The 27,067-nt window shown below is 37.7% G+C and overlaps 1 protein-coding gene across 2 annotated transcripts; it reads left to right on the top strand.

Annotated features, from left to right (window-relative positions):
• Positions 1-418: 418 nt before the first annotated feature.
• tmem201 (transmembrane protein 201) lies at positions 419-26,434 on the top strand. Of its 2 annotated transcripts, XM_062054291.1 has the most exons (11): positions 419-643; positions 1,058-1,178; positions 7,555-7,749; positions 7,830-8,009; positions 12,805-13,133; positions 13,200-13,403; positions 16,235-16,452; positions 16,735-16,797; positions 17,537-17,830; positions 20,399-20,518; positions 24,995-26,434. In XM_062054291.1, the coding sequence occupies exons 1-11, from the start codon at positions 543-545 to the stop codon at positions 25,084-25,086; spliced, it is 1,917 nt and encodes a 638-aa protein (XP_061910275.1). In that variant the 5' UTR covers positions 419-542; the 3' UTR covers positions 25,087-26,434. The 2 variants fall into 2 exon arrangements, with proteins under 2 accessions (XP_061910275.1, XP_061910276.1); XM_062054292.1 differs by lacking the exons at positions 16,235-16,452; positions 16,735-16,797; positions 17,537-17,830; positions 20,399-20,518; positions 24,995-26,434 and having other exon boundaries at positions 13,200-15,821.
• The last annotated feature ends 633 nt before the right edge of the window (positions 26,435-27,067 follow it).

The raw sequence follows: 27,067 nt of genomic DNA on the forward strand, positions 1-27,067 counted from the left end.
ACATTCTGGTATTTATTCATGTATTCATTTCCGCCGTTTAATTATCATACATTTTAATTTACAGACAATATTCTACTGTTGGACTTATAACACCTACGTGGTTTTTTTAAAATCATTTTTGCATCATGTATTGTAATATTGGAGATAATAACAAACTATGTCATCTCTGGTCAAACATTTAGAGTAGTTCATTCCAACATTCGTGAGTACTTCCGGTTCGTCATAAAAAAAAAATCCTTAATGTACAATCCTGTACGTCTATTTCTGATTTTAATGAAACAGAAAAAAAAGGATTTAAATATTCATATTTTATTTAAAATATTTTACAAAAAAGTGAGTCCAATAGTCATTTAAGATAATTTTAAAAAGCTATATTTATAGCTAAACTCCTCCGGGTAATGACGTAGTTTCCGTTTCCGGCACATGGGCGTATACAAAAAGGGCTCTTACCGCGTTGTCTCCGTAGTCCTTATTCATTAAATAAGCTGGAAAAAATACTTATCTATTCGGTTTTTAGCAAAACTACTTATACCGTTGCCGAAATGGAAACGTTAAACGTTTTTGTCCAACAATATCCCCAAGTGCTGTGCAGCGCTACGGCGTTTGTGGCGGGTGGCGCGCTCATCTACAAGCTTGCTAACAGGTAACAACATGGCATGCTACTATCAGTGCTCCTCATACAACAAGCGAAGTGAAGTCAATTATATTTATATAGCGCTTTTTCTCTAGTGACTCAAAGCGCTTTACATAGTGAAACCCAATATCTAAGTTACATTTAAACCAGTGTGGGTGGCACTGGGAGCAGGTGGGTAAAGTGTCTTGCCCAAGGACACAACGGCAGTGACTCGGATGGCGGACGCGGGGATCGAACCTGGAACCCTCAAGTTGCTGGCACGGCCACTCTACCAACCGAACCACGCCGTTTACAGTTTGCTTGTATTTCTGCAGTCAAATACTGTGTGAGGGTGGTGTTTATTCTGGATACTTCAAGAGTTGTAATCATTATTATAGCGTTAAATTTGCTGTGGAACTCTTGACAAATGCAATGTCTTTACAGGAAGAAGCCCCTGAATGTTAAGGTCAACTGCTGGTTCTGCAACCAGGACACTGTAGTTCCGTATGGCAACAGGAACTGCTGGGACTGTCCGAATTGTGACCAGTACAATGGCTTCCAGGACGTAAGTGACACTTCTTCACTAAGGTGCAACATTCTTGTCAACGGCCCACTTAACCACCAATATATCCGGGTTAGGGCTGCAACTAACAACTAATTTGATAATCGATTAATCTGTCGATTATTACTTCGATTAATAATCGGATAAAAGAGACAAACTACATTTCTAGCCTTTCCAGTATTTTATTGAGAAAAAACAGCATACTGGCACCATACTTATTTTGATTATTGTTTCTCAGCTGTTTGTAAATGTTGCAGTTTATAAATAGAGGTTTATAAAAATTTAAAAAAAGTAGCCTCCGCGCATGCGCGTAGCATAGAGCCAACGAATCGATGACTAAATTAATCTCCAACTATTTTTATAATCGATTAGTTGTTGCAGCCCTAATCCGGGCATTCAAGTAAAATATTTCCTAGTGATCTTAATGGCATGGATTAAAAACCAATTTTCAAGAGTCAGTGAAATCCAGGCCTCAAATTTTAACTTTTTAAGGTCACGGTAAGTGTTGCCTTAGAGGGGTCATATTTTAGGGCACCAAAACAAGTTGGAAAGGCACCAAGGCAAATATTATTTTCTTTCGAGGCAGGGGCTCCAAAGCGCATGTATATACATATGTGAACATTTCTTATCACGGTTATTATTATCGCAGTGATTTTTTTGCTCAAAATTTTCAAAAACTACTTATACTGAAATCCTTTAAACAAATGTTGTTTTTTTTTAAACACACACACTCAAAATGTATACCTGTAGAAAGCTGAATGTGCATATGAAAGCAACACAAGCATTATAAACAAAGTAATATGGCAGAAACAAAATAATACTATAAATTAGAGAGGTCTGATAATATCGGCCGATAAATGCTTTAAAATTTAATATCGCAAATTATCGGTATCGTTTTTTTTATTATCGGTATCTTTTGATTTTTTTGTGTTTTTTATTTTTATTTTATTTTTTTATTAAATCAACATAAAAAACATAAGATACACTAACAATTAGTGCACCAACCCAAAAAACCTCCCTCCCCCATTTACACTCATTCACACAAAAGGGTTGTTTCTTTCTGTTATTAATATTCTGGTTCCTACATTATATATCAATATATATCAATACAGTCTGCAAGGGATACAGTCCGTAAGCACACATGATTGTGCGTGCTGCTGGTCCACTAATAGTACTAACCTTTAACAGTTAATTTTACTCATTTTCATTAATTACTAGTTTCTATGTAACTGTTTTTATATTGTTTTACTTTCTTTTTTTATTCAAGAATTTTTTTTAAATTTATTTATCTTATTTTATTATTTTTTTTAAAAGGACCTTATCTTCACCATACCTGGTTGTCCAAATTAGGCATAATAATGTGTTAATTCCATGACTGTATATATCGGTATCGGTTTATATCGGTATCGGTTGATATTGGTATCAGTAATTAAGAGTTGGACAATATCGGAATATCGGATATCGGCAAAAATGCCATTATCGGACATCCCTACTATAAATAAATAAAAATAAATGTGAAAAATTTGCAAGATGGCATCTTATGGATATAAGACGTAACTGCACTTTTTGTCCATATAGATAAAAAAAAATTTTAATATATGAGGTCAAGTCTTATACATAGGACTGCATGATTATGGACAAAATAATAATTAAGATTATTTTTATCAATATTGAAATCACAATTATTAATCATGACTATTCATTATGTTTGGTAAAACAGTGTTGGGGCGTGAATGCCATCATGTAATTTGTAATATCTAATAAAAATGCTCTACATTCTGGATCTATATATTTAAGGACAAATATTTGAATAGTATCAGCGTTTTTTAATACATGATGCCTTTATCTCTAGTTTTACATTTTCATAAAGAGAGGTATTTTTTAAGTTATGTACATTTACATGTACTAATGTGTGTACATGTACATGCTGTATCAGGACAGCTCCATTGAGAGTTTGAGTAGAAATATGTCATATAGGAATTATACAGCATAAAACATTAACAAAATGCTCTGTCACATGAATGGTTTTTAAAGTAATTAATTTGTGGAATGAAAAAAAAACAAGTAATGTAAAAAAAAACATGGTGTTTACTTTTTTATATCAATATAAAACACAAAGCAGTTTGGCTAATGAAGATAAAGTCAAATAAACAAGCTTTGTTCTTCAGCAACAACCATGTACTTCAGTGCAACAGTTGGCCAACAAAAATAAAGAGTGATACCTCACATCTAACACACAATCTTTGTGCCTCACGGACAACTCAGCCAGCGTTCAATTCGATGAGATAACAAAACATTTTAGCTAGTATTGATGTTATTGGAACACTAACAAAGTTAGCAGTTAAATAAAGGACGAGTGACCATCCCAATAAACAAACAAGCTTTAATGCCTTAGACTCTAAAACTCTAGTGGAAACGGTGACAGCTCTAAAGTCATCCACCTGCTGCCTTGATGTTTTACCTACCAACTTCTTTAAGAATGTTTTTGACTGCCTATCAACAGACGTATTGCAAATAGTTAATAATTCTATTCAATCGGGCAATTTCCCAAAGGCTTTCAAAACTGCAGTCATTAAACCTCTTCTAAAAAAGCAGTTGTTGTCCTCCAACAACTAAATCACTTCTTGGCTTCTACTGGCTGCCACAACAACTTCCAGTCAGGATTTCGACCTCTTCATAGCACAGAGACGGCCCTTCTTAAAGTTATAAATGACATCTGTCTAAACACAGACTTTGGCAAAACTTCAGTATTAATGCTATTAGACCTCAGTGCTGCATTTGACACTGTCGACCACTCAATGGGGCGGTATAGCTCGGTTGGTAGAGTGGCCGTGCCATCAACCTGAGGGTTGCAGGTTCGATCCCCACTTCCGCCATCCTAGTCACTGCCGTTGTGTCCTTGGGCAAGACACTTTACCCACCTGCTCCCAGTGCCACCCACACTGGTTTAAATGTAACTTAGATATTGGGTTTTCACTATGTAAAGCGCTTTGAGTCACTAGAGAAAAGCGCTATATAAATGTAATTCACTTCACTTCACTTCACTTCAATACTTTTGGACAGGTTGGAAAACTGGGTGGGGATCTCAGGCACAGTTTTAAGCTGGTTCAAGTCATATCTACAAGATAGGAACTATTTTGTTTCCATTGGTGACTTTGTATCAGAACCAACCAAGCGTGTGGAGTCCCCCAAGGTTCAATCTTGGGGCCGACTTTATTTAACATCTATATGATCTCACTAGGACAAATCATGCAAAATAATAACATTGACCATCATTGCTATGCCGATGACACCCAAATCTATGTAGCGCTATCACCAAATGACTATCGCCCCATAGATCTTCTGTGCCAGTGCATTGAGCAAGTCAAACACTAGATGTGCCAAAATTTCCTACAACTACATGAAGATAAAACTGAGATAATTTTTTTTGGTGCTAAAAAAGAAAGGTTTAAAGTCATCCAACACCTTCAATCACTCTCCCTGAAAACCTCAAATAAAGCCAGAAATCTTGGGGTTATTTTAGATTCTGATTTACATTTCGACAGTCACATCAAATCAGTAACAAAATCGGCCTACTATCACCTCAAAAATGTAACAAGACTTAGAGGGCTCATGTCAGCTCAAGACTTTGAAAAATTTGTACATGCCTTTATTACCAGTAGGCTAGACTATTGTTATGGTCTCCTTGCAGGTCTTCCCAAAAAAACTGTCAGGCAGCTGCAGCTTGTTCAGAACGCTGCTGCTAGAGTTCTAACAAAGACCAAAAAATGTGAGCACATTACACTAATTCTTAAATCCTTACATTGACTCCCTGTACATCAGAGAATTGATTTCAAAATCCTCCTGCTCACATATAAATCACTACATGGTCTAGGGCCGAAATGTATCACTGATATGCTCCCACTATATAAGCCCTCTAGATCACTAAGATTATCTGAGACCAATCTGTTAGCGATTCCCAGAGTAAACTCAAATCAAGGGAGCGCATCATTCAGTCACTATGCAACAAATAGCTGGAATAAACTTCCTGAAGATGTCAGACTTTCCCCAACTCTGACTACTTTTAAAACTAGACTGAAGACTTTCATGTTCACCTTAGCTTTCAGCTAAATCTTTTAATCTTTTAACTTTTAACGTCCGCACTGTTTTTATTTTTATTATCTGCATTTTAATTTTGCTTTTATTTTCTTTCATTTCACTTTGTTGTCTGTGAAGCACTTTGAGTCTGCCTTGTGTATGAAAAGCGCTATACAAATAAAGTTGCCTCGCCTTGCCTTACAGACTTTATAAACAAGTTGTGACAACGTTCCTGACACATCGCCTTATGCATGGTAACTCTCAGTGCCAGCAGCTGGCGGAAGGACGCCAGCTGCACATTCAAAATGAAACTGCAACATCAAATATTGTTCTCCTCCTTGCGCTCTTAATCGCACATCGAGACTCCACAAAAGTAGAAGCGGTTGAAACGACGCGATCGGCTCTGTTAGCTAGGAGGGAGCATTCTCAAAACAAAGTCCATGGATCTCGAGCCGAACGGCTCAAGTGTGCATGCGCATACTCTGCGGCGCTTCAGTATTCAGTTGCCTAAAAGGCATTACTAAATGACAGATTTTCGGTAAATAAAAATTTAAACGTCGTTAGTAACCGTCTGTAATTTTACCGCTGTCTATCATTATGCCGTTTATTGTTACATCCCTACTGCATTAACAAGCAAAAAGTCAAGGGCGGTCAAGGCATGTTGTTGCCGTAAATGTTGGTAAATTTTTAGGGCATTACAGCAAATGACAAGGGCAGTCGCTGCAAATGCCGCGGTTAAAATGTGATCCTTGCAAATTTGTCCAGTATGGCCAGAAAGCCATCATCTCAGAGAAGTCCCTGGTCCAGGGGTCGGCAACCCAATACATCGAAAGAGCCGTATTGGAACAAAAATACAAAAAACAAATCTGTCTGGAGCCGCAAAAAATGAAAAGCTGTATATAAGTCTTATAATGAAGGCAACACATGATGTAAGTGTCTATATTAGCTATAATAGCCTACTATCAAAATGTAGTGTCGCAGGCTGAAGCAAATCTTCGTTGACAGAAATGTTTAAATTGAATATTCTACACATTTTTACAACATTAGAAACCATTAGTAAATCAGAGGCTACTCAGAAGGTGAGATAACTCCTGGAAATGACTGTCTTTTAATGGCCAAAAGTATAGATGTGTGTGTCCAAGTTAAAGGAAATGGCAGGCTGTCTTCTTTTAATAGATTTATTACAATCTTTGGCAAGCCAGGTAAAGTTTGTGTGGTCTTGAACAACATGGCACACAAACAACTATCTGAAATGCAGCCAATATTACATACAAATAATGTGTCATGAGACATGCTAAAACTAAATGATATACAAAAAGGATAAAAGTAAAGGATATCAAATGAGCCCAAATATACCTACAAATGAGGCATAATGATGCAATATGTACATACAGCTAGCCCAATTAGAATGTTAGCATTGATTAGCTTGCCGTCATGCACTCACCAAATATGCCTGATTAGCACTCCAACAAGTCAATAACATCAACAAAGCGCATCTTTGTGCATTCACGCACAACATTAAACTTTTGGGGGACAAAATGAGACAAAGAAGGAGTGGAAGATTTTACATGTTTCGTCACAGTCCACACTATGGTGAGTTCAAGAACCGCCAAAATTAGTAAGACAAAACGATGTTCACCAAATACTCTCTTATCAGTGAAGCACACACACAAACATATTAGACAGACAGTGGGCGTTCTAACAATTGGGAAGGTTTGTGTCATGTTTGTCCTTAAACAAAAAACATACTAAAACAAAAATAAATATTTTTCCCCTATCTTTTTCCATTTTCAAACTTTTTAAAAAATGCTAAGTCAAACAATTAAATTAAGGTAGAAATATGATCTATTTTAAGAAACCGTTCAAACTCAAAGTTTTTACAAAGTACAAAGAAGAAAAATCCTGATAAATATTTTGAATCTTATTAAAAAAATAGATAATCTTATTCATTTATTGTGTGAACCATAAGTTACATAACTATATAATCATGAGAACTTTTATTGTTTATTAATGTATTTGATGTTTATTTACTTGTCTATTTATTTACGCATTTATTTATTCATTGCTGTTACTGTTGGAGTACAAACAAATTGAATAGAAATTGCTATGAAATGAAAAGGGTTAGGATTAAATATGCGATATGATTAAATTATTAGTATAAGGTGGTTCGATCAATAATTTTTATTTTCAAAACATCTTGTAGTTTTTGTTATTGTTTATTATTGTTTGCAAAACTGAACTTTTCCCGTGGTGGGAAAGGAGCTGTTGTCACATGACTGAACTAAGCTTGTCTTTCTTTTAGAACGGGGACTACAACAAACCCATTCCGGCCCAGTACACAGAAGATCTGAACCATGGTGTGTCTGGTAGTCTTCCTGCCCAAGCATCTCCTGGTAAACTGCAATGGGTCAACTCTAAGATGCTCCTATGCAGGAAGTGCAATCACAACCAGTCAACTAAGATCAAGTTGTTGTCTTCATTCATGCCAAAGGATGACGTACGTATTAAACCATCGCTTTACTGCTACTCGGACTGCAGAAGAAAATTAAGATCTTTAAATCTTTTTTTTAACTTTAGGGCAACTATGACGAGGAGATTGACGCGTACAAGTGTCACTTGGAGGAACACTACAAGCTGTGCAGGCCGTGTCAGGCAGCAGTGGACTACTACATCAAGTATCAGAATCGCCAGCTGAGGACCGTGCTGCTCAGCAATCAGCTTAAACGCACCCAAGATTCTCTTAAGGGCTTCATAAAGGTAAGTACACTTGGCAGTACAGGGACAGAACTTCTGCCAATACGTAATGTCCTGTGCAAAACCAATGAATGAATGGTGATGATGCATGAAATTCAAAGCCAAAGTACTTGGAATAAGCTTTCACCTGTAAGAATTTTTTTGTTTTTGTCCTGTCCAGCTTCTCAGGCAAATCATATAGTTGATGTAGATGCCCATGTCGGCTGTTCAGATTTACTTTACAAAAGAGAAGTGTGGGATAATTCTCTTGTTGCCTTATTTGTATTTGACTTTATTAAATGTATTTATATTATCATTTGGTGCAGCCGGGCCAGAGCAGAAGGGGATAGAAAGAGAAAAAAAGGAAGACAGAGGGGAAACTTGTAGGGACAAGAGGAGGATAAGACAGAGAGACAAAAACAACAATAACAACAACAATAGAGCAACATCAGCAAATACAATATGTACAAATATGATGGTAAAAGTGATAAGATTTTTTTTGAGTACATTTATTTGGGTTTTCGTTAAAAATGTAGATGTATAATCCATACAGTAATACTCGAGCGATCAATTAAGTGACGTAATCAATTGTGTGGAATTGATCATGTCTTGAAGCAATTAGGCCAAAATGGAGTGCACTACTTGGCTGCAGCCAGCAAATACTCTGTGGATTTATTAGTTTTCAGTCTGAATAAGGGGTGCACAATTATGGCCAAAATAATAATTACAATAATTTATTATCAATATTGAAATCATACTTAGGAATCACGATTATTCCTTATGTTGGCAATCTACTGCGTGCATTTGAATGTGAAGTCATCATGTAAAATCTTATAAAAAGGCTAAATAAACTTTATACATATATCTAAAGACAATTATCTTTGATTTTGTTCTTTTTTTTATTACATGATGTTTTTTGAATCTTTTAGGTTACCATTAACTTTGTCTTTACACATGCATAAAAGAATACAGGATTATGAAATGTTTAACATTAACATCAAATCCAGAAATGTATTAACCTGTATACAGTATTTAAATATGTATATGTGGAATAAATCATTTGAGTAGAGTATTTAGAATTCTACAAACTAGGTGTAATGGATAGAGGGTAACATATAGATATACACAAGCTGTGACATGAATATGCGAACTAGATAACAGTACATAAAGACTTAGCTCCATTTATCAAGTTTGGCTGTTTTGTTTTGCTTTTGTTTTTCCGGGCCATAAAAAAAAGGCATATTCCGCAAGTGGCCTCTGCGTCATCAAATGGACACCCCCCACATGACCTAGTTTTTGGGCCTGCGAGAAGTGTTGGCACCTGAACAAAAAGTGTCTCCAAACTGTCTTTTACACAATGGTTAGCTGTTAGTCCTGCTAGTGCAACCCCAAGTAGACAAACAGAGCAGTGTGTTGTGCAGACGTCAACACCTGTCGCTGTCTGACAGCAGTGCGTTCTTTGATACACGCCATGCTAGACGCCACAGAAGTCTGGGCCGTGAAACAAGGCGACCGGCTTTAGCAGCCTGGGTTATATTCATTAATGTCGGCGTGGTCATGAAGCTCTGTACTCATACAGAAAATCGTCTGGCTTGAGTGGGAGTTGCTTCACAAGGCTTAAAGATGAGCCACTATTGCTTTCCTTCTGCCGTGGGCTGTGATTTAATATACAGCGGACGATCACCTTCATTCAATTGTGGCAGCCAAAATCTTCATTGTGATTAAAATTTGATTCATTTTGTATCTCTTGTCAGTCTGAAGGACTACATGACATCAGTTATGGAAAGTTGAGCAACTGGTACATTCATGCTTTCCAAACAGCATTCTGTTTTATATAACACTGGCATTGGAACGGGTTCAAAAGATTCAGTCAAAGCGCTTCTTTTGGAATTTTGCCTATCATTCGCAATCCTTATGTAAGACAAGAACACGTATGTTTTTTTTTTTTTATACATTCTCAATAGTAAATGAATACAATCAAAGTCCGCTTACAATGGAGCCTATGTGAATCGCTCTATTCTGCCCATAAAGCCCTTACAACATCCAAACACCTTTATTAAGGTTTTATATACATGCTGTAAATATATATGTAATGGGATCATTTATAATTTTTACATATTTTGCCAATTTTAAGCAAACCGCGCATCAATTTCATAAACGCATTACAACTTCTTTTTTTTCAACATCACTGATTACTCCTAACTGCAGACTTCATGAGAACCAACAAACATAAAATATCACTTACTGTACAACGTCTGCTGTCATTGGTATGCTGACTAATATGTTGTTATATTCCCGTTTAAAATTAAGGACGGCGTGGCGAAGTTGGTAGAGTGGCCGTGCCAGCAATCTGAAGGTTACTGGTTCAATCCCCACCTTCTACCATCCTAGTCATGTCCGTTGTGTCCTTGAGCAAGACACTTCTCCCTTGCTCCTGATGGGCCTGGTTAGCGCCGTGCATGGCAGCTCCCGCCATCAGTGTGTGAATGTGTGTGTGTGAATGTGGAAATAGTGTCAAAGCGCCTTGAGTTCCTTAAAAAAGGTAGAAAAGCGCTATACAAGTACAACCCATTTACCGTTTAAGAATAACTCTTAATTCCCCTGGAAAAAAGGGGGGTGCAACCAAGCGTCTCTTTGTCATTCTCGCCTCCTGGTCTAAATTGGCTGTCAAAGTGTACCAACTTTCTACTATCAAGATGAGATGCATGATTTATGATATAGAATAACCTTTCATGAGCACCGAGGTGAGGAAGCAGCTCATCAGCCAATGATGTCAACATAGCCAATAAGGTAGTGATCACGAAGCTGCTATAAATAGTTTGTCTGCGTTCACGCTTACAATAACAATATCACTTATACTTGGTTGATATTCAAGTCCGGAAATGTAAATGGAGTATTGTTGCCGGTTTTGGATGGTTACTTACTGGGTTTTATGGGCGGAATAGAGCACCTTCTACTGGCTCTGCTGTAAACTGACTTTTATTTGTTTATTTACAACTTGGAATGCATATAAAAAAATACATCCGTGGTCATGTCTTTCATAATGATGTTGAACGATAGGCATAATTCCAAGAAAAAGTGTAGTTCTCCTTTTAAAGATTCTCATCCCATCCATCCATTCATCCATTTTCTACCTCTTCGGGTCGTGGGGTGTGCTGGAGCCTATATAATTTGTCTTAAAGCGGAATTTACCATTTTTTCGAAAGACAATTTGTCACATATTGGGGGGTTTATGTTATTTAAAAATACCAGCACGGTGGAACAGGGGTTAGTGCGTCTGCCTCACAATACGAAGGTCCTGAGTAGTTCTGGGTTCAATCCCGGACTCTGGATCTTTCTGTGTGGAGTTTGCATGTTCTCTCTGTGACTGTGTGGGTTCCCTCCGGGTACTCCGGCTTCCTCCCACTTCCAAAAGACATGCACCTGGGGATAGGTTGATTGGCAACACTAAATTGGCCCTAGTGTGTGAATGTGAGTGTGAATGTTGTCTGTCTATCTGTGTTGGCCCTGTGATGAGGTGGCGACTTGTCCAGGGTGTACCCCGCCTTCCGCCCGATTGTAGCTGAGATAGGCTCCAGCGACCCCTAAGGGAATAAGCGGTAAAAAATGGATGGATGGAAAAATACCAGTGTTCAATGAAGTCTAATCATCAAACAACTGTCGAGCAGCTATTAAATAAGATATATATTTTTATTGCTTTTTTTAACTGATATTGAAAACACAATTTGAAGAAAATATCCTCTCTTTTTTTTTTAATATGGAATACTTTCCAAAAATGGGTCTTGAAAAAGAGATGTAATTTTTTATTATGGGTAATCATATATTCGAGTCAATACATATTAGGAATGTTCCGGTCAATGTTTGTGCTGCAAATTCTAATACCAATCATCCATGAGTGAGATCGACCGATATAAATACTGATCAAATGTAATAACTGTACATTTTTCATTTATTAATGGTTCGTGCTATTGAAAGTGTAACAATATCAACACAATATTTAAACCAGCTCCTTATTTTCTTTTTATTTCATACAATTGTTTGATTAAAACAAAGTCAATAGACAGTACACAATAACTAAGCAAAAGTAAAAACTACTATCTACTACTTATTTAAATCCTTTAGTATTGGCCATCAAAGTCCTCCTGTGTCCCAGGAATTATTCCCCGAGTTTGTAAACATTAACAAAAACGACAACAAAATTATTGCGTAAAGAAAAATATCTACTGTTTCTAATTACTCGTGTATTGATTGTATACTAATACTATTTCTGGTAATGACAGCACCAATTTATGGATCAAGCCGCCTTCCTCTTACATGTGTTGCATTGACTGTGACATTGCTGACAGGGCAACATTTTTTGATGTATTACCCTCTCTCGAGACTCTTAATATTAAATCTACTTGAAATTTTCTAAGCACTTAGTTCTTGGTGTTGTTTGAAGCCAGCTTAGTGGTTAGCGTAGCTGCTCCTGGCTTGCTCTCTATGTGTAACATGTTTATTAGCCTTGTCCATCAGTGATAACGATACTAGGAATTGTAGTTTATTTGCCGTAACAGAGGTGATTATTATTAACTTATGGGACCAGTTTCATGCTGTGTATGGAAAAGCCGCTTGTCAGCTGGGGGGGACTAAAAATAAAAATTAGCCAGAAGGGATCAGCGTTTGTGATCGGCATTAAAAGGCATTATTTGGCAATATTTTTTTTCCGAAAAAAGACACTTATCGATGGCAAATCAATCGGCACATCTCTAGTGTAACTTTTTCCCATCTTAAAGTAGACTGTTTTCCACGATTAAAGTGTTCTGTTATTTTTCCACAGGGCTTTTTCTCTTCCTCTTGTCCTCTTGGAGTGGTACTCCTGCGATGCCTCGCCACGCTCATGTGTGCTTTCCTCCTTGCGACATCTGTCTATCCATCTGCCGACCAGCCAGCCGCATCAAGTGGAAAGCTGAATCTTCCCAAACCCTCCACCCACAATGCGTCTGACAGCAGCAATAAGAGCGACGGAGGCCTGCTGGAGCTCCTCCCATTGGCTCTTGTCGACTATGCCAAGATCTTATGGCTCTACGGACAAGCTAATCAGATGGTGGTCGTTTGTGTCGGTGTGTCTACGTGTCTCACCGGTGTCCTCTTGGCAGGACCTGCCAGGTAAATTCAATCCTGCTATCAAAGTGTAATGAAAGAAGGGTCCTCTTAAACTGGTCATATTCTCAGGTTAAGGAGAATCGACGCAGTGTCCTCTGTGCTGTGGTTCCTTGTCCTGTGTTGGTACATGCTGGCAGAGTTTGTGGGGATTGATGCGTCAAGCTGGATGGACACAACCAAGCACATCACCACCGCCATCTGTTGCATTGTCAGCTTTGCTGCCGCCATAGCAACGCGCAACCCGCTGGGTCAACGAAGAGGAAAATACCGAAGGTCAGACTCTCCGCGCTGATATTGTGCTTGCGTTCTTCTTCTTTTTCATCTTCTGTCATCGTCATCCATGCAGGATTTTGATCTTTTGATGTTCTTTCACTGTTCTGTTACATATTCATTCTTCATGAGGGACATGCAAAAAAAATACAAAGCACCTGTATTATGAAACTTTTTAAAAAGTTTTATGACAAGTGGATGAGATTGTGAGTGATGTTTTCATGCCAATCTACAATATTTTGTCATCGATCTCATTAATCATGAGTCTTAAAGAAATTAAGGTTTTAAAAACACACTTAAGGGGGCTGACAGCACAGTACCAAAGCATAAAGATACTAAATTATTAGGGATGTGCTGATCAATCAGCCCCATCAGTGTAAGCCAATTTTCATGAAAAAGAATAATACATTTTATGCCGATCACAAACGCACACTACTTGGTTCACACCAAACCAAATTAATCCGTCCTCTGTAGTAGCCCTTCAGGCACTTCTGGCCATTTTCAGTGTTTGGTACATGTAATACTATAATTTAGGTCAATATTTCCTGCAAAATGTAGCGTTTAGTATGTGTTTTGTACGTGTGTTGCTTTGTTTGTCATTTGGAACAAATACACAGTTCTTGACTTTTCTGTCTTCTCTTTGCTTTTCTTTTGCTGCCTTCTTTTGTCAATGCTCTGACATAGAAGGCACTTCTTTTAATATATTTACATGTCGCCCATGTTCCACTTTATTACAATTTACTGACTTTCCAGTCAATGTGATACTTAGTAGGGGTGTCCCAATTCACAGACCATATCGGTCTGTCGGCAAAAAAAAAACAAGAATCCGATATTTCTAAACATCTAAATTTCGAACATTTAAATGTTCTCCAATAAGCACACAACGTTGGTATTTTGTTGCATTTTAGTGAAGTCATTTACCCAAGTTCAACATGATACATAGGCTATAGGCTACTACGAGCTAGCAGCCACACAACAGCCTAGCACACAAGCTAGACAAGTAATACGTGTCCTTAATTGAACAGTATTACAGACTAAAACACATGTCAATATAAACAAGTATAACATGTTATACTTTCATACTACTTCAATACAAAGTCTCCAAGGCAGAAGCATATTAGAAAGCATCCAGTAACAATTGTGTCCGCATCATTCAATTTACTGCGTCATTGAGCATCACCTAATGATGATCTACCCGTGAACTTCAACTTCAAGACAGCTTAAGTCCGTTCCAGGCAGGTAATGATAAATAGCTTCGTGTTTTTCATACCTGCCATATATTTTCTGTCACAGTAATTTCACTTGATTAAGTATTGTTTAGCATAATAAAAGTATGTATGTTTTGTACTGCTATCATATCAATATTGTTATCGGCCAATACTCAAGGCTTCAATATCAATATTGTTTCAGAAGTAAAAAAGTTGTATCGGGCCCCCCTACTAGTTAGCGTTTTTTATTGCCATTTAATAACTTTTTCAATATTATATTTGTGTTCCACACACTAAACTAACTTCTCCAGACTGAATGTGACATTACATAAATATGTTATATGCATTGTGCCAGACTTACCTTATGTTACATTTCTTCAAATGACCTGTTGGTAAAGGTGCATGGGGTCAGTCTTTTGAGTCATATAAACTCAATAGTTATTTCATATCTTCTCCAGGGACAATTCCATATAAATAAGACTTGAATGTAACTTAGAGTAGCCGGTGTACAGCTTGTATGGGATGTGTTGTAAATAAGTCAACACACAGATTGTCTAAATATTTGGCTTCATAATATCCCAGTACAACTTGTAATTCATGTTTTCCTCGAATAAACCACCTCTCTCCAGTGCTGGCAGCACTTATGCAGCTTTAGATCATGACCCTACCAACAACATCGGCACATTTGTTTTGCCAGCTGAAGACAACAATGGCTCTGTGTTGACTTATTTTCAGAGGACAGTCAATCTATAAGGGTATACAAATTATACACTGACTATAGTAGTCTCTTCAGAAGATGGATGAAATAATTGTTGGTTGTAGTTGTCTCAAACAACATCAGCTGTATTATGGTTGTTTGTGCACTGTGTGATGAACTTGAAATTTTAGAAGCACTAATTTTATTGACACCTAATGTAGCTATATCTTGATACGACAAACACATTTGTGTTTTGATTGGATTCTAGAACTACCTTTTTTACTAATGAACTGAAGGTTTTTTAATTATTTATAGCACTGTTGTACACCTGAACACTATGTGAAGCTTACCAAGAATGTTAAAAATGTTCCACACTGAGTTTGACTTTTATACTACTTTATACATTTGCAGCCAGGCAGTTTTGGTTGCTTGTTTGTCACCCAGTTTGTGTTTTCTGAATGCTGAAGTGTGGATTTTTACAACTATTATTTATCAAGACTTTGTAGTAAAACTTGCTGTGAGTGTGTGTACGTATAATAAACTGCATATCTAAGTGAGTGTCTTGTTTTTATTTAATGTACGGTAAATGGAAACCCTGCTCTTCAAGTGGTCTTTAAAAAATACAAATGAGCGTTGTTTTCATAAATTTAGAGGACTTTGAATAGTTACCTTGCATCTGCCACATTGGTTGTGGAACTGAAAGACTGAAGCTGCTTTGGCAAGCATAATTTGTTCAACAGGCAGTGAGCAGTTGTTCAAAGCTGACCAACAGCTGTCATCTCAGCATCGCTGTTAACAAAGCTCACAACAGTGGACAGCTCTTGCCATAAACGTTTGTAGAATAACATGCAAATAAATCCACTTCATAGTTTTTTTTTTAAATGTTATTTGACTCCAGGTAGTAGATTGTCGCTGCTCTTGTTTTGCAGATACCTCTCAGGTTCTTCAGCACGATCCCTAAACAATCAGCCCACTCTGCTCACTCCAGAAATGATACGCTCCTTCGTACCCTCGCCTCCTCCCAACATCTCCAAACTTGTCAACCAGCAAAAGACTCCCCCAAAACGCAAGGACCGCCTTTGCTCCTTGCCTCGTCGTCTTAGCAGCGCCCTCTGCCTCGGCACTATCTCCACCTTCACAAGGACAGGTACTCTGCAATGACCTCCTCCCTAAATCCTTCCCCTGTGATCGTGCTTAGGAGGGCTTTTGGGTCCAAAGCTGCATGTATATTTTTTGCCACTAGGAGGCAGAAAAGATTAACACTTGCTTGGCCAGCCCTAGTGTCATGTCAAAGAAAAGAAAAACATTGTTATGGCTCATCAATATTTGCCTAATTTGGTCCTATCTTTCTTTTTACTGATGCTGACCCAGTCTCCCTTTAAAATGTTATTTGACCATAAATGTGTGTATATTAAATCTTGTCTTTCAGATTCAGGGTACTTGTTCAGTGGAAGTAAGCCAGGCTCATTCTACAAAGACTCCCCTTCCTCAGGTATTGACATGCATCATACAGTGGTTCCTATTTCAGAACACACTACCTAGTTTTAAATACAAGTTTAGCTCTCATACAAGTTTATCAACCAACTTCGATGAGTTAAACTTCCATTTAACAGCTGAATTGCAATGAAAATGATCTTGGGCAGTTGTATATATTACATGGCAGATACTGCATATATAAAATACTTGTATGAACTCAATATATTCAACCAAGTCCTGTCTGCTTTCTATCTCATTGTAGCTCAGTAGGCAGTTTAAAATGTATCTTTTTAGTCTACTGTATCACAATCAATGTTGTCTAATATTGCACACCGCAACACTTTTTTAGCAATATTGCATATTTTGCATTTTCAAGTTATGAAACCTTGTTATTCTTTGACAAAAAGCCCTTCAATAACGTCAATAGCATAAATGATAGACGTTCTATCAATAGATTTATCTGAAGTTGTTAAAAGATTTCAAGTGTTAAAAGCTTTTTTTTTTTTAAATGCGTCTTTGACACTTGTATGAGCTTTTGGATCCTAGGAGTTAGTGTGTATAGTCAATCTTAAGGTTACACAAGGATTAACATAGTAAACATTGAATAAGACAGATACAAGGTTAGCACTGGCTTAAAATTGGGTACAATGGGTGAAAGGAAGCATAATACTAGACACTTAAGCCTATTGTTTTTCTACTATTTCGGTTGTATGCGGTTGTTTATTTAATACTGTCTCACCACTGTTATCCCACAGACTACTTTTCAATGAAGTCGTGTAGTCGCCCATCATCGCCTGGACCTTCGCCGACTCCCTCAGTGGACGGCTCGGGGACATCCAGCTCGAGTTCGGCCAGACAACGTCGGCCTCTCATTAGCCCGGCGCGCTTCAACCTCAACTGCCAGAAACCACCAAAGCTCTACTCAATCGATACGGAGTCCACGTTCAAGTCCCCGCTGGTGTCCTCGTCGCATTTTCTCCCTGCAGACCAGACTTCTGTTTACAGTGGACGCATTTCACCTGACATGTCCCTCTTCCAGAGTCAGAGTGGTGAGTACAGCAATCAATCATTTGTGTCTCCTATTTAGATTCAGAAATGCACATTTACCACTCTGGTAGCTGGGTTGCAATCACATGACCTAGAGGGACTTCCGGGTTTCAAGCGATGGTCTAGAGCAGGGGTCGGCAACCTTTACCACTCAAAGAGCCATTTTGGCAAGTTTCACAAATTAAAGAAAATAATGGGAGCCACAAAAAAAAAATTTAAATTTAAAATGAAAAACAACGCATACAAAGCTTAAATTGCTTTGTGCTATGTTAACCAGGGGTCTCAGACACACGCACCGGCACGCACCTTAATATGGAAATTTAATTAATATGGAAATTTGATGTTAGCGCGGTCCGCGAGTTTTGAATGAATGGCGTTTGATAGCGTCATACTTGCCAATCCTGTCATTATTTCCGGTCGACTCCCGAATATCAGGGCGTGATGGCACTGCTTTTGGAGCCCACTACAGTCTGCCACAACAGTGTGCCTGCTCGACCACATGTAGAATGCAGCTTCAGCTTGCTCACGTAAGTGACAGCAAGGCGTACTACTTCAACAGCCACACAGCTTACACTGACGGTAGCCGTACAAAAACAACTTTAACACTGTTACGTTACAAATATGCGCCACACTTTGAACCCACACCAAAAAAGAATGACAAACACATTTCTGGAGAACATCTGCACTGTAACACAACATAAACACAACACAATAAATACCCAGAATCCCATGCAGCCCTAACTCTTCCGCTCAACCGACGCACGGAGGGGGGGAGGGTTGATGTGTGGGGGGGTTTGGTGGTAGCGGGGGTGTATAATCTAGACCGGAAGAGTTAGGGCTGCATGGGATTCTGGGTATTGGTTGTGTTGTGTTACACTACCGTCAGTGTAAGCTGTGTGGCTGATGAGTAAGTATGCTTTGCTGTCTCCTACGTGTGCAAGTTCAAGCTACATACAACATGTGGCCGGGTTGGCACGCTGTTAGTAAATGCTGTAGAGGACAATTACTGCAGTGCATTTAGGGCATGCCCTTTATTTAGTGATTAGAGTGAAAATAGGATTATAGTTGCCCTTGGAGATTTCTTCGACAGGCACTGAGATCCACAAGTCTCCTGGGAATATCGGGGGGTCGGCAAGTATGCAGCTGAGCCGCATCAGAGTGGTCAAAGAGCCGCATGCGGCTCCGGAGCCGCAGGTTGCCGACCCCTGGTCTAGAGTCTCATTAGGCTACTGTTTATTTACCTGCATCAGTGCACATTTGGGCGTATTTTGAAAGGTTTAGAAGCAAATATATAAGCGATCATAAAAAATATTTAAAATGGGATGTTGTGGATTCATACAATCTAAAGAAAAATAATCTTTGAAAGATTTAAACCATCACCAAGATGTTAGTACACTCTTCGACCAAGCTTCCTTCGACACTGAGAAGGATTGAAAAGATTGGAGGCACATCATGCATTTACATCTGTGGGGTGCACAAATGTAACATTAATCCATGAAAGACAATGTTGGATTTATTCGTGCATCGCTAAGTAACGTATTTGACAACGAGTGTCGTGCTGCTGTGATGGTGACGCTAATGATCAAAAAGATTAGTTTGTTTGTGCAGTTGATTTTTTGCTACAAATATTAGTCTTATCCACAAGTAATGTCTGCAGTTGTTTTTATGGTGTAAAGTTTATATTTGGTCTTATTATTTAGTTATAGATGTCCCTGTTCAGCAATGTTTGCTAGCGATATTAAGATTTAGCATGCTGTTAAACCTACGAGAGATGTATTCATCTAGTTTAATAATACTATTAAGGATATTTTCTTGATGCTATAAAATGCCACTAGAGACACTATAATGTGGTCATCTGTTTCGGATGAAGCACTTGGCTTTCCTGTACAACAACTAAGCTTTTAGTTTCTGTCATGAAAATCGACAACAAAAATACGGTGGATTAAACCAACAATTACAATATTTATTACTAAGACTTAACATGATATTATTTTATTTGCACAACCAGGTTTTCGTAGTTGTATTTGAGCATAGCAAATACAAAATAACACAAACTAATGTGATCTCTTGTCCTTTCTTTACGTTTAGTTCTGCTCTCAAACACTAACTATATAGTAGTAGTAGTGGAAAGTTTCTCATACAATTAAAATGTTCATAGATTTTACAAAGGGATCATTGCAGACACGAGAATGGTCCGATTGTATTCCACAACATGATGAAAGTGATATTTTTAAGAGCCATTTCCTTCTACACACTTTTTACCTTATTGAACCACTTATTTCGGCACTCTATGAAAGCTCTTTCCTATCTCTATCTAAACAACTGAAACACCAAAAAACAGAACAGCAATAGGGAATTTTCTGCTCAAACTACACACTCACTCTCACTTGTTTAAATGTTACGCTCAAGATAGTTGACCATCATGTGTTTTAAGCCGCGAAGAAGAAAAACGGACATGACGTTATATGCAACCCATCTTTACTATAGTGTAAATTAATACTATTATAATACTTTTGTATTGAAATAAATGGCACTTTTAACATTGTTTGCTTTGTGTCACAATGTTGCAGATTTGGCTTCGATACGCGAAGACGGCGGCATGAAGGCAAAAGAGAGCAACTCCTCGGGGTCTTTAACTTGTCTGGTTGGCACGACCACGCCGATGCCAGAAAACAGCGCCCCCTCTCAGAGTAAGACGTTACATGTATTTTTGATACAGAACCTCCAGTTTGGCTTATGTTCCTTAACGGTACACATTAAAGTGAGGGACAGGAAGTGTGCCTCATGCCAGGCGCCTACATGATAAACAAATGCAGTGCAGTCCACTGTTTCCGTTCTGTTTTCTGGTGAAATATGTAAAGGAACAAATAAAAATACAATTAATATAAATTAAGGCGCATTGTTAATGCATATTAGGGCTGCAACGATACATAGTTTGTTTTCGCAAGATCGCTCCAATAGAGAGTGGCGCACCTACAGCGACATAGATCACAGGGCAGCCCAAGTTTGAGGAAAAAACCTAATTGCAATTTTATTCTCCAAAATTGTTATACTTTATACCAAAAAAATGCAAAAAGAGTGAAAAGAACACATGTTACTTTTAGACTGTCAATCAACATATTCTTGTGTCAAGGTGCCACACAATAGAACGAAATGCAATAATTTACTTTAAAAATTATTTGGCTGTATGCACAGACTGAGGGCTTTTTTCTACATCATTTCTGTTTTCTTATTGGAATGATCTGTACCAAATACAACTAAGCCACATTTTACAGGCATGTGAAATGTCCGCAAAAACGTGGAAATCGCCTTTTTTAAACATTCATTTTCGCGTCTAAATATTGCTTGTGCGTTTTCTAAAGAAATATCAATAAAAATATGATCTAAACACAATTTGTTGAGCGCTCGCCTCAGCCACAGGTACTCGCTTTTCCTCTTGCCTAAATGCCGCACTGAGTTTCAGGACGGGGAGACAATCAGGAGCACTGAAACAGAACCGCTAGTTAGAGAACCATCTAGCTAGCTTACTGGTTGTCGACTCTGTTCGTTCTCCAAGCTACAACGTTGACTGACGACTGTATACTTTGCTGCTAATTGTATTTGGATGATTACAATCCGAACACTGTTAGTTCCAAACCGGTTGTAGTGCTAGAGTATTAATTAGTAGCGAGCGAGAAGATATATTTTTGACATAACGGATTGTAAACAGAGGTCACATCACCAGAAGTACATTACCCGAGGGGGTGTGGTTACAGAATAAAGTTGCAAAATGGGAAACGTTTTTCAGAATTTTTTGCATGCATGTTACAGAATTTTACTTTACATTTTCAAAAATACATTTAATGTCATAAATGTTCTATTAAAAAACTTTAAAATTCTGTGGTACATTACATGGGACATGTAAGTGTCAAAAAGACAGCCAAAAGAGGTTAGTCGATGAGAATAGATCTGAAGGTAAAAATACCGCAAATCCAGCATGGCTCGGTTAGTAGAGCGGCCGTGCCAGCAACCTGGGTGCGCCTTGTTCGATCCCCAGCTTCCGCCATCCTACTCACGTCTGTTGTGTCCTTGAGCAAGGCACTTCACCCTTGCTCCTGATGGGTCGTGGTTAGGGCCTTGCATGGCAGCTCCCGCCATCAGTGTGTGAATGTGTTTATGAATGGGTGAATGTGGAAATAGTGTCAAAGCGCTTTGAGTACCTTGAAGGTAGAAAAGCGCTATACAAGTATAACCCATTTACCATTTACTTTTTACTTGCACTTTGAACCCTGCAGCCTTTAAAACGGTGCGGCTAATCCATATTTGTTTTCTTCGCTGATGGCTATAATGTAAATGGTTTTCAAAAAAACCAAGCAAAGACACTGAAAAGGTGTGTTATTGTTTGTGCTATGGTGCTGTCTTTTAGACGAGTTTGCTCACTGCAGGTGCACCTTTTTAGAGCTTTCAACCGGAAGTAGAAGTGCTTTGTCTTCTAGTCGTCCATAGTGTTTCTGCTCATATCGATTCTTCATTCATCACTCTAAGCAACGTTTGTAAGTTTTAGAATATAACTAAAACAATTCTTACATACTAAAGTGTTCCTTGTCTGATGTCTGTAGGAGTGTTTTCATGCATATTTGTACGTGCTATTGTAATGTTTTTAAGGAAGTGTTGTTCGAATTAGCTAATATGCTAACATATTTACGAGTGTCTGTGTTAGTATTATCAATTTACGACATTAGTGGATGCGGCTTATTAACCGGTGCACTCTATAGTCCGAAAAATACGGTAAAATATAGTGTAAAAATGCACCCAGTTGCAGGAAATGTAGTCTGGATTTTCAAAATTTTATTTCGGGGTTGGCGTGGCAGCATTTGGTGCTGATAGAAATGTTCCTCTTTTTTTCCCTCAAAGGGTGCTCACATCCCTAATTTTAACATAATTAATGTCTCACAAAAAAGTCATATACATTTAATAACCGATCACAAACAACTGTTATTAGACAGATGTATCTTATGTTTTCCCAGGCATGTCTGTAGGTCGTATGTTTAATGTTGAAGTGGACAAAAAAAGTCTATCCTATTCAAAATATGTATTTAAATATAATTACCAATTCCAAACTGCCACTGCTGTTTTCTCTTCCTCTTAGCTTGTAACGACGTGTAGCAAGATAAAACCACATACTCATCTTGCTTATCAAAACAGGCCGGTGGAGTTGTGGCACAAAGTGGAAGTATGTGTGGCGATACCTGCCGTTAAAGAAACCTTGTTTTCAATGGTGGTTGGGTGACATACTTTTTTAACAGTTCATGCAGCATAATGAAAAAAAATCATAACCGTACAGTGGAGTGTTAAATATTAGGCTAGTGAATAATATAATCTTTGGACACCATCTGATTCGATTCTTGGGGGTAGCGATTTGATTCAGAATCTATTCTTGATTCACAATCAGTACTTTTTTTAATAACATTAGGTGCCAGTTCTATGCTTAACTACATTCCTCCATACCTTAGATAAACAGCTCTGATAAATATATATATTAATTAAAATAAAAACTGGTTTTGTTTAATAACATTTCCACCCAAACATTTAATAAAGTCAAATACAAATAAGGCAACAAGAGAAGTATCCAACATTTCTCTTTTCTAAAGTAAATCTGTACAGCAGATATGAGCATCTACTTCAACAATATGATTTGCCTGAGTGGCTAAGCTGAACAGGACAGATTGGAAAAAAAACATCTAAAATCGTATCTTTTTTTATCGATTAAGAATTGTTACAAATAAGAATATTGATTAAGTCGAAAATCTTTTTTTGTTTTTTGACACCCCTAGTGAATAACATTAATGTAGCTTGTTTTTACAACTCTGTTTAATAGGTTGCATATGTGTCGTAATTCCACTTCTTAACATATCTCATACGCACTACACCTTTCTGCCAGAGAATAAGAATATGATGTTAAATAAGAATATTCTAGTTACTATGGTAATCTAATTAGTTACTATGGTAATCTAAGTCACAGCAGCTCAGACGAGGCACCAAGCAGTGTGGGTGGGGAGTGTTTCCACAGAGTGTTTCCAGAGCGGCCAATCTGAAATGCGGGTGTCAGGAACAGACGCGGAAGGAGATTTTTACAACAAAGTTCTAAAGCTTAGTGATATATCAGATAGTAGGTTGGGGTTTTTTAGCCTTCGCGTTCATATTTCGCTGTGTTTGTTGCATTTTTGTTGCGTTTCGCTTGATTGTAAAATATGTCGATCGAGAGGGGGTGTGACGTTCATATGTTGTCAATATTCAGTGTTTTATCGTTCATAGTTAATATTGTTAATCACACATTATTTATTTTCATGAACATTCTGGGTGTCTCATTCAGTAAAAAAAATTGTAATTCTATTCCGTTTTGTAAGGGGGTCTGTCATAACGTTTTTAGCATTCAAGCAGATATTGTGAGGTTTTTATATTACTGTTCCTAAAAATAGATATACACAGACACATTTTTTTCTCTAAATTTGCCCCCCCAAGTCAAAATAATTGCCCAGGCCTGCTTTAATTAGTGTAACTAAGAAAAATTCATGAAATCCAGACCGCACCTTAAATAGGCGGACATAGTATTCTTACGGCCGGTGCAATAGAGCACACATGAGAGCGGTGGTGTGCGGGTGCAGCAAACAGGGGAGAGGTTTATATTTTACATTAATCAATTTGTACATGTTCAAAGTAAAATTAGAATGTTGGTGATGTTCAGAACAAATGAAGGTTATGACCAGCCGAAATGTTTATTTGAACTATTTTCCCTGAAATACACATTGAGGGTATAAAGTGTAATTTATTCAAATACTTCATTAATCAAACAAACCAATCGAGAGATTACTTAATTACTAAAATAATCAAAAGCTGCAGCTCAAGGTGTGACGTCATAACTCCTCATAACGGCCCAACAGTTATCGGTTCGATATTTGATGTGCACTCTTAAAATGTAATTTGCAGTTCTAAACAAATATTTATTTTGCTTTCATTTGTCTCTCTTCTGCAACGTTCACTACCATTCCATGTGCATGTATCCTGTGGTCAGTTATGCAAATTAGCAGATTGCATCATTTGGTTGAAATAGCCCTGATATAGAAGATAATAAAGTGAGTGAAATAATGATGGATTATAATGACTGCTGTTCTCTTTGACTTCCGCAGACGTGAAGACAGGTCAAGTTTGGATGCTGCTTTTATTCGCCAGCCTGAGCACCAACCTGCTGTTTGCCGGCCTCTGGATGTTTTACAGCTGAAGATGAACTTAACTGATTGTTGATTTCTTGTCAGGGGGCCACTCGGGTAAGAAATCTCTTGCTGTTTACCGTTGGCTCCCAGCAGATAGTCCACACCATTAGGCATGTTTTTAAAAACATAGCAAGGTTTTGGTAAGTCTTTTTCTGCCATGACACAGTGGTTTTGTTCCGTGTGCAATAACAATGTATTAATAATACCTCCTTAGACTGGTTCAACCGTAATATTACAGTTTACAGTGACCGTGTGCAACATATTGGTCACCATTGGGTTACCGCTCATCCATATTTTGAAATGTTTGCCAAAGACCTTCTGCATATTTAATGATGTTTATACATTATCGGTTTTTGCCTGTGCTGTTATGTAGTGAACATGCAAGGGTGCAAAACAGTTCAAGTCCACAAACCTTTTGTGTGTATTTACATGATGTACATTTTCATGAGAACGATTAGTGAGGGTTTTTTTCTTAGTCATTTTAAAAAACGAGTGTGAGTAAAATACTACTCCTGAACAAATACTGGTTTTGAAATGGTCACTTGCACTTGATTGTGGTTTTTTTACTTGAAAGTTATCTTAAATGAGACTGAAATGAATGCAAAATAATGCTTATTCAGCACTGTTGCAGCTTTTAAAAGGTGTCTACACATTAAATTGTGTGTATTCTTCCTCCCAGGACAACACTCGATTACCGGTATGTTTAATGTAATTTACATAGAAAAATGTAAGGTAACTTTTTCTGAAAAGAACATTTTACTGATGAGTTCAATATATTAATTTATTTTGTGGTTTAAAGCAGTGGTGCCCAACCAGCCCGGTACCGGTCCGTGGATCGATTGGTACCGGGCCGCACAAGCTTAAAAATAAATAAATTAAAAAAGAATTTATTATTTTTTAAATTTTTATTAAATCAACATAAAAAACACAAGATACACTTACAATTAGTGCACCAACCCAAAAAACCTCCCTCCCCCATTTACACTCATTCACACTCATTCGCACAAAAGGGTTGTTTCTTTCTATTATTAATATTTCTGGTTCCTACATTATATATCAATATAGATCAATACAGTCTGCAGGGATACAGTCCGTAAGCACACATGATTGTATTTTTTAAAGACAAAAAAGGTTGGGGACCACTGGTTTAAAGCATATTTTGAAGTGCTGTGTTTCTTGTAGACTTATTTTTTTTCTTCAAATGATGAAGGCTCTGGGATCATGTGCTTGTGTTATAAAAATTGTCTTAAATTGATGTTTCGTCAATGTGTGCAATGCAAAATGTGCTCTAGTTTGTGTAACTGATCCTGAAACCACACTTTTGTTTTGATAATAAAATATATTTTTATATTTGTACCAATATTAAGTCATTATTTACTTTCCAGAAACCTAAGAAACGTTGCCCCTTGTGGCACGAGGAGTACACTGCCTTCCCTTTTATTTTACCTATATACTGCCATTTTTTTGTATTGGCCCTTGGCATTTTCTACAATTACAAATAACTAGAATAGTTTTTTTTAACATCAAAAGTGGAAAAAATAGGAAGTTCCAGCCAACTGCAAATGTAATTATTGGTCAGTGAAAATGTGTTTTCTGTTTTGGTTTTTTTTTGTCTCACTACTCTTAGTTGAAGGGAAACGCTGTGAAACACTGTTCATACTTTTACTGCAGCTCTGACCAAAAGTTTCTCTTCTGCGCAGTCACTTCCTGTTTTTACCAGCTGGTCTAAAGTACCCCCACAAGCACTTGTTGTGTTTTTGTTCGTGCATCAAGAGTCAGACAAAGGAAATTGGTTTGCAGCCATCGTACACCACCACCAACATCAAAACATATCTGCCTGATACTTGTAATACTTACACAAACGATACATGCTATGTTGTACTCGCAACTTATTTATTTGTGTTTTATACCAGGGCTACATGCATGCGTATGAATTTGACAGAAGTGGACTTTGTTCAACGACGCTGCAAGGAAACTGGCCACAAACAT

The sequence above is a fragment of the Entelurus aequoreus genome, linkage group LG07 (assembly GCF_033978785.1).
Source record: "Entelurus aequoreus isolate RoL-2023_Sb linkage group LG07, RoL_Eaeq_v1.1, whole genome shotgun sequence".
In the NCBI taxonomy this organism is placed as follows: domain Eukaryota; kingdom Metazoa; phylum Chordata; class Actinopteri; order Syngnathiformes; family Syngnathidae; genus Entelurus; species Entelurus aequoreus.

Coding starts and splice junctions, on each gene's coding strand:
- tmem201 (XM_062054291.1), top strand. CDS start 543: ATGGAAACGTTAAACGTTTTTGTCCAACAATATCCCCAAGTGCTGTGC. Junction 8,010..12,804: donor CTCTTAAGGGCTTCATAAAG/GTAAGTACACTT, acceptor ATTTTTCCACAG/GGCTTTTTCTCTTCCTCTTG. Junction 16,453..16,734: donor CTCCACCTTCACAAGGACAG/GTACTCTGCAAT, acceptor CTTGTCTTTCAG/ATTCAGGGTACTTGTTCAGT.